This window comes from Ctenocephalides felis, unplaced genomic scaffold (genome assembly GCF_003426905.1).
Source record: "Ctenocephalides felis isolate EL2017-DRISC unplaced genomic scaffold, ASM342690v1 CF-g0.4_SCAFFOLD_03571, whole genome shotgun sequence".
NCBI lineage: Eukaryota > Metazoa > Arthropoda > Insecta > Siphonaptera > Pulicidae > Ctenocephalides > Ctenocephalides felis.
In genome coordinates, this window is record NW_020539725.1 from 54,433,754 (window position 1) to 54,442,615 (window position 8,862).

The window sequence follows — 8,862 nt, forward strand, 5'->3', positions numbered from 1 at the left end:
GTGTCAGTGACAAATTGGATTATAAATGCACTCGGACTAAGTTGAGCGATGTAAGTAATTTTCAACTATTTATTCTTATGATTCATAAAGGCTATTTATGTTGTGATTCATTATTTCATATTGAATATAACGGTTTAATTTGCGTTGCTGGTTTATGGTAAATGTAGAATGCTATTTGTTTTTCATGGTAAGAGCATGTATCTTACTTGAATCGAGTAATAAAATATGGTTTCATTTACCGTTATGAAATTATTCACACGTAAATGTTCACGGATATTATCTTTTTGCTGTCGTAATAATGGTTTGACAACAAGTGGAAAAATTATGTGTGTAACTTGCTTTTCATACATTTAACCAAATAACATGAGTATACATTCCACAAATTTGTTTTGCATAGTAATAGTAATAATAGTAATTAATTTTTTGGAAATTGAACATTTTGTTTTTTATTCTGGAAAGCATTAGAATTTTGATATTCTATAAGCTGTTATAATGCTATATATATTTTATCTAAATTTAATATATACGCTGAAAAAAAATAGTTTCATAAAATTATCGATTTTCATATATAGATTCGAGATACTCCTGGAATATTTTGCTGTTTGCTCCAGCATTTATTTATATCAACTACAGAATAACTTAATTCATTTTCAGTGTCCTCAGATTATTGTCTAATATACTTAAGAAAAAAAAATACTAGGATGCTGTATTGTATTTTTTTTTTTATTTTGTAGGCATTATGTTAATGCCTTTTCATGCGATGATTAAATGTTGGTATTTGCTGTAAACCGGGATATATATATATATATATATATATTATATTATTTAACTTACGAGCAAGCAATTTATTTTATACTGACAAATAATAGCTATATATGAAAGTAGCCCTTGTCCGGCATTGCTGCAAAATGAAAAAGTTGTAAAGTACTCGTATTTAATCTAACAAATTAATCAAAATAGATAGGTCAACCATTGGGTTGCCTTCTAAAAACCACTATAAACAATAAAAAATTAGGCAAAAATTTCCTTTGCATGATGCAATATATATCTGTTTTTGCATGAAATTCATTTCTGATGTCTCAGCGTTAATATGATGAGAACACAAAGTTCATTTGTATTGAATACAAATATGACTGCGAAAAAATTCTATGTAAACAACAATGAGAACCAACTCTTTCACATGGCATGGCTGACATAATTAACAATAATAAATATTTGAATTTGGGTATAAATAAACTTTCCTAAATGCAATGGTTAAAATATATTTCTCCTTATTTCAAGTATTGGTTACAATTTATTTTTTCCCTTTTTTATATAGTAATTTTTTCACCACCTGTCCTGAAATGGATGGCGAGTAAATTTGAAGGATTAAAAATAAAATACTTTAGAAATACAAAATTTACTGACCATTACAGAGATTTTGAAAAATTGACGTATATTGATATAACATAAATATCTTTTTCAATCTAGCCCTGGCAGTGTTGTGGCGTAGTTCTCTGGCAAAGTGTGTTTGGATGATCCTCGAGGCGGCTTTTGTAATTGTCTGAATGTGTTCATATTTCATCGTTGATTGTGTTAATGTCGCGTCTTTATGTATTATGTATTTTTTCACTTATTGGTGGTTAAAAATGTCAATGGTTTAGTTGATCATTAATCACATTTGGTAAAGTCTCCAAGTGCACCAACTAGAAACATTTCTTCAGACTTCATCATTTTTTCCAAATATGTCTCACACAAACTATATATCCATTTGAGTCATAAATGTATAATGATATTAATTTTTATGATTAATACTCATCAAGTATATAAACAGGTTAACCGTCGACTCCATCGATTACCTGCAATATTCCAAATTTATTTTCCAAACCTATTTTTAACCTCATGATTAATGCATATGGTTTAATACAGGTGATAACTGCACGTGAATTGTTTTTCCAAATGATTAATAATTTATAATTCTCTAATAAATGGAACATTTACAGTAGGAATACATACATATCTAGAGATAAATTCAGTTAAAAAACTGATAAGGCAGACACAGGCGCCAAGACTAACAATGAGTCAATGTCAACATTATGGTTATCGCCGCATATAATATTAACATTCAAAAAAATATTTACTTGGCTCATATTTATCACGTCATGAAACAAACGGGTGATTAATTAAATATGTTTGTGTATGAAGAATTTTATTATCTTTCAGAGCACGTGTAATGTTATACCTCGAAATTGTATTACATACGCCATACAAACATTCGAAATTATTATTTTTCAGAAAAAGCCTAAAATTGCGGCTCTGGTTTCTCGAAATTTTTCAGTGTACCATACAAAGATTCAGAATTATTATTTTTCAAAATTGCGGCTCTGATACTTAATTTTTTTTATCCTCATGAGAAACATATTATTCAAATCAACAGATGGTAACAGAAATGACGAGGCGTGGATTTAACATTTTGTTCAATACATTGAAATGCTCTTTCTTCTAAGAACACCATTTATACTTGTTTTTTATCTGTTCCCAATAATGCTGATCAGTTCTTCTCGATCCTTTTGAAACATTTCTTAATCAGAATTTAAGTAAGATTTCACATTTATACTTTTATAAATATTTCTAATGAATGTTTTCTGTTAGTTTGAAGCAAAACCAGAAAAAAAGAAGTTGATTTTTTTTTTATTTTTGCTAATTTTAACAATCCGATTACAATATAATCTATAAGTTAAAAGTGATGGTATTCAAAATCACAATCAAGAAAAAAAAATAAAGATAGTTGATATGTAACAAATCAAAGTATGATAATAGTATGAAGATGTTGCATTATATTTCTATTGCAAACGATTTCATTGCTTTATTTTTAATTTCATTAAAATCAACTTCATTAAAGAGACGTTTAAAATTAAAATTATAATTTACTCGTGTGCTGTAGTATTATGATATAAATAGAATTGTGGGGTGTATAAAGGGACTTTTCCGTATTCACATCTGTTGTTATTGTAACCCGACACTAAATCAATAATTCAGTAATTCCCATAATGAGTAGGTACACTACGAGCATTTTTGTTAGATAATCATGATAAATTGTTTTTGAAAATATATTTTGTTAGCAAGTACTTGGTTATTGTTAGTTATCATTAATAACAGTTAATAACTGCTGACTAAATTTTCAGAATTTTAAAAAGCGCTAAATTAACATTCCTAAAAGATAATGTTTACGCGCATTAGCGTTTATAGAAATTCAAATGCCTTATTGTAAACCAAATTCAAAATCTTAATATTTTTATTCTCATTAGAAGTGCAGAAGTTTTCTAGCTCGAGTTAATATTTTTAACTTGCCGTCGGGTAAGTTACAGTAATAGCAAAAAAAAGTTTCGAAGGTTTCTGAACATTTTGGCACATCTTAGAAAAAAATGTAATGTGTGTGTGTATGTGCATGCGCGCACTTGTATGTGCGGATACAATTTTTTGTCCACGATTTCGTGAGCACCGGTTCGAATGATTCAGAAAAATATACAATGATCAACCGGTTTGAATGATTCAGAAAACATTCCATTCCTATTGATGGGGAAATGTGCGAATAAGTCTTTGGCAAAGGCAGGTCCAGCAGTTTCGGAGATACGGGGCCTAAAAGTGGAAACAATTGCATTTTAATGTTTGAGAGAAAACGGAGCGTCTGATTTGAATGATTCAAAAAAACATTTTACTTGTATTGATAAAATGAAAGTTTATCATAATTGTTTTGGGAAGTCAGGTTCAGCGGTTTTGGAGATCGAATAAAAAAGGTTAAAAAAATACAATTTGGCAGTCAAAATAGCATTAGATATTTGCATATCAAATTATCAGATTTCATAGGAAATAGTACAAATTTTGTTTACATCAATAAAAACATAGAAATGTTTTTTTTTTTTAATTTTATTTTTATTGGCCTCTCTTACTCGAGCATTTAGCCACCTACATTATTTTACACAATCTTCAATTTTAAACAATCTTCTTCATATAATCATATTCTTTTTTTCTATACTTCTTAACTTATCTTCATTCTTCTTTACTATCTTCTCATTTCATCTTCTATCCACATTTTTCTTTTTCTTCTATACTTCTCATTTCTTCTTCTAAATTCTTTCTACTTCAATTCATTTTTAATACTAATTCTCTAATTTTTATACATTTTGATTTTATATACATATCTTTTTATTACAATTCATAATTCTATTATTATTCCAACTTAACTAGTTAATATTTTTTCAAATTCTTGCCAGAGATTCGAATTCGGAACCACCAGCATCTGAATCGGGAACGCTACTCTTGAGCTAATCCCGCCACCATTTCTATTTTAAAATAAAGATTTTAAAATAAAAATTACAAATTGCGGCACGGAAAATTCAAGCAATTTGCCCAATTTGTTTTATATATATAATTAATCAGATCCTTAAAGTTTTTTAAGATTATCAACTCACATTAAAAATTGTTTGTCGCTGGTCACAGTATCTAATTTCGTAATCCACAGTATCTGTTTTGTATCTAATAATCTACTTTACCTCTCATCCAGATTAATCCGGGTTGAACTGGTATCAATTTGTATGTCGTTGAGTGTGCATAATTTTGCGCGATATTTAGTTTGGCCACCACTGCTCTATTGTAGTGTTTACTTGGTGAAGTCTCCTTACGGTTTGTTTACAAGCGGAATGGAGCGAACGGGACGGCCGTATACATTGTAGCCTGCTCGCACCGAGTTTTGGTAGGGGACCTTTCTTCAATCAAAACAAATACATGCGAGCTTGCGCACTGTTTTGTTACGGCCAGACTATCATTTCCGTTCTCCTATAGATTCAGTCTGCTGAGAAACGTCGTACAGTAAAGACGTACATTTGGACTAAAAAAATACATAAATATATGCTATACAAATACAGCATATAAACAAACATTAAGTGCAACTAAACAACAATCTAAGTGTAACTTTGGAGGTGACAAAGCAACAGTCTGTGATAAAACTCCCAGTGTGATTTAATAAAATTGTAAAACAGTGTTGGCCTGAATTTTTCTTGGAATAGCCCAACGTGTGATTGATTACTTCCTCGCACAATCCGTTTATTATCAGTGGAGGTCTACAGCCATTTTGTAGACTGTATTCAACCAGTTGTGCAACCAGCGCCGCATTGGATTCAACGGATAACGGCGATATGCCGACCAAACAGCAGTCGACCGCAGGGTCGCTGGTAACGAATGTCCACGTTGTCGAAGACATTGTCAGCGAGATAAAAGAAAACCTGAGGTATCGAAATGTAGCACTCAAAGCAAAATCCAGCCTCAAAACGCCCGTGAGGAGATCGACGCCCTATCACATACCCTGCCGGTCCTGGAGCGAGGACGCGGCGGCCATTAAAAGTAAAAAGCAACGGGAGGAGGAAGAGGATCCTTACGAATTGCTACAAGCACTTATAGATAACAATACGTTAGTTAAGGAAGCCGTCCGAAGGTTGCAGCAAGGACTTTCGGCCAAACAGCGCTACTTCTACGAATCCGACGAGGAGTGCATGAGCCCGGTGCTACGAATGTGCCGGCTCGAATTGTGAATAGGGCGTCAATGTAGGTTAAATTATTATCGCAATGTTTTTCTATTGTTATTGTTTATACGATGCAATGGCAATGCGATGAGCGACAATGGCTGTGTATAAAATTAAAGAGGTGTGCGCGACCCGTGTGATTCCGTATCATAGTCTGATCCATTTATCTCGTTCCATCCACGATTCGGCCGAGTTCGTACGAGTCCGGCAGAAATCGCACGAGCGGCATTCAAAATGGTCGCCCGTACTCGTGTATTCGTACTCGTACTCGTACTCGTACCGTTACACATGGGACGGAGAACTGAATACCATATGATGATAAAGGATTCATGCATAACAAGTTTGGGGAAAATGCGCGATGTTTTTCTAGTGAAACATATATAGAACTGAATTTAAATAATTTTTTTGTTCGTTTTTGTTGTAAATACACTTACACATTATTTTTTCTTTGTATACATATATCTGTATATATTCTGCATATGAGAAGCGTAAAAATATATACTTGTATGTGTATATATGTATCTGTGAATATCTATATATGACTAGTGAAATGTGCTCTATTACGCTTATAAATCTGAACTTAAAAAAATTTAGTTTGTAATAATGTATGTTGAATATTAGTTTCTAAATAACAAAACTATTAGGTTTAATGACGGTATATGATGAATGTCTCTTAATGAAATCTTGATTGATAATTGTTTGAGAAATGGTGAATCTAATTTTGAATGCCTCTCGCATTTATGTATGTTAAATATTATGATAAACTTGGAATGTGTGTTAAATGAATTTCTTAAAAGTATTTTGGTGCTGTGTAAAGTTTTATTTGTTCTACAAAAATAGTATAACTGAAATTGTCATATCAAGATAAATCGCGTAAAATCAAACTTGTAATTATTTTGACTTGTAAATATTTGTTAAAAATGACAACTTCATGCGTTTTATTTTCGATTTTGCCAGTCTTTGGTATCATCAAAACAAACACAAAATCATGATTACATGAAAAGAGACCCCAAAAAAATATGTATTAAAATTGGTGTAGGTCTCGTAAGATCAACTTTATTGTAGAAATAATTAAGCACATTTGGTTATTGTTTGATTCGAGTTTATTCACATCTCACATTTTGTTTTGTTAAATAATCATTGATACGAGCATGTAAATATTTTTGTTATATTAACCTTTGTAATAATTAGATAAATGGGATAATCTGAGTTTATTTCAAGTCTGATGTGGATAATCTTAAATTTGAACAATTACCGCACCTTATTGAATTATTAGCAAAATGCCAAAAAATATAAAAATCGTATTGTTAAAAGTAGTGAACGATTAGTTAACGAATAATTCTTTGCTAAATCTTTATTTATTTTTTTATATATATTTATAAAAACAAAGATATAAAAATGTACCATCTCTATTACTATTGTATGATGAATTAAATTTGTTCCAAACAAGACTTTGAATCTTTCACTTCTATAATAATATTTCAGGTCAATGGTTTTCAGTGTATAAAATATACGTCAATTGTTCTATTTGTGAGGATATATCATTTCCTGCAAATGGAACATGTTTTATATTTGTTTGTGATAAAAATGTTGAACTTCGATTTGCAAAATTTTATTTCCTCTTTCTGCTGATGTGATTCATAGTTGTGGTTTTGTTATATTGAACTTTGAACAAATGTTTGGGATAGTGATTCGATAACCATGTGAATTGTGATAATGATGATTTTTCATAATTTTCTGATGATCCTTGCATAATTTTTCTTATATAATCAAATCATACAAAGTATTGATCAAGCCTAAGGTCGACTTTGATATAATAGGAATAATAATAATATTCTGGAAAATTGTCCATAAGACAAAATATGATCATACATTGTTCGTTTTGGTATTATAATTTACAAATTTTTGTTACAAATTTAATTATAAAATGCTTTCTTACATTATTTTTGTGAACCTTTCTATTTGGCTATTTGAATTATATTAACTATTACTTAGGGGTCTTGGTTTTGTTAGAACATTTGCATTTTTATATAAAGCGCGTAGCGCATTTTTCGCAACTTCAATTAATTTTTATAATTAAACCACTTCTCATAGGCCTATCATATTTTATGGGGTTCTGTTTGACTATCAACTCTATCATCGTGCGAAATTTATTCAAAATCCTAGAAGAGTAAACCTGAGGGTTCCCTTGTAAGACTTCAAAAACGTCTTCTGAAGTCTTTGTGTTTTTTATTAAAATAAATTAAGTGCTTATAAGATACTATAAATGGTATTAGTTATTTGACACAAAATACCCTTAAAGTTGTGATCTTTGATCAGTATGATCATCACTGGATTTTCTAATTAATTTATGTAATGGCACTCTAAAATAATCAATTTATTTTCAATAATTCGCCAGAACCATCTTTTGGTCTGTTATAAAATTTTCTAGTATAATCATTTCTCTCAAATTTCATTGTTACTAATGGTTAGAAGTCGACTTGAGTTCATATATCGATTAGATTATCAATTAACATTCACAAGACATTATTTTAGTCCACTTATAGTTGTACTGATTTTGACAATAAGTCTAGTATTTAACTAGACACTAAACCGAAATATATCTTACAATGCCATATCCATATATTTGTAAATATTTACATTCACATAAGTGTTCAATATTATTTTCAATCTTGAAAAGATAACAACGTCCGTGACAAAAATTATATACAAACACTATTAAATAAATAAAGTGAACCAAAATCTACACTAGCAAAACAAATTAATTTCATCATGTTTCATTCGTTATAGTAAAATATGCAATTGTTTTTAACCTATTTTATTGGGAACACTTATTTGGCAGACTCTAATTTATTTTCTTTTTATAATAATAAAGAATTTTAATTTTCATCTTAACATGACGAGTATATTCGTCAATCACAGAATAAGTTGGTCTGCTAATGGGTGAGAACTATGTTTCTTTTTACAAAATTGAAATACAGTAACTCATTTGCTCATTTTATTTGAAGAAAATTTTAGAAATATGAAATATATTGTTCGGAACGTACCTGTTTGAATAATAAATATCAAATTAGTTATCTTTTCCACTAGTTTCATCACATTTATTGAGCTATTGTATGGCGATTTACCTATTTTAAATTAGATAAAGATTTTCATAGGTTTTTACTATATTTCTCATTTTATTAGGGGTTTGGTCAATTCCTCAAACCGTGTTAGAGCGAATCCGTGTTATAGAAGTATATTTTTCACATTTTTGTTAACATTTTAAATTTATAATTAAATCACGTCAGGGCGTCTATTGAGT

General features: G+C 30.0%; 1 protein-coding gene across 1 annotated transcript; it reads left to right on the top strand.

Moving 5' to 3' along the window:
- Positions 1–5,174: 5,174 nt before the first annotated feature.
- LOC113386287 lies at positions 5,175–5,567 on the top strand. Its single transcript, XM_026624076.1, has one exon. The coding sequence runs from the start codon at positions 5,175–5,177 to the stop codon at positions 5,565–5,567; it is 393 nt and encodes a 130-aa protein (XP_026479861.1).
- Positions 5,568–8,862: the final 3,295 nt, after the last annotated feature.

What these genes read in the sequence shown, in the direction of transcription:
- LOC113386287 (XM_026624076.1), top strand. Translation starts at nt 5,175, where the DNA reads ATGCCGACCAAACAGCAGTCGACCGCAGGGTCGCTGGTAACGAATGTC.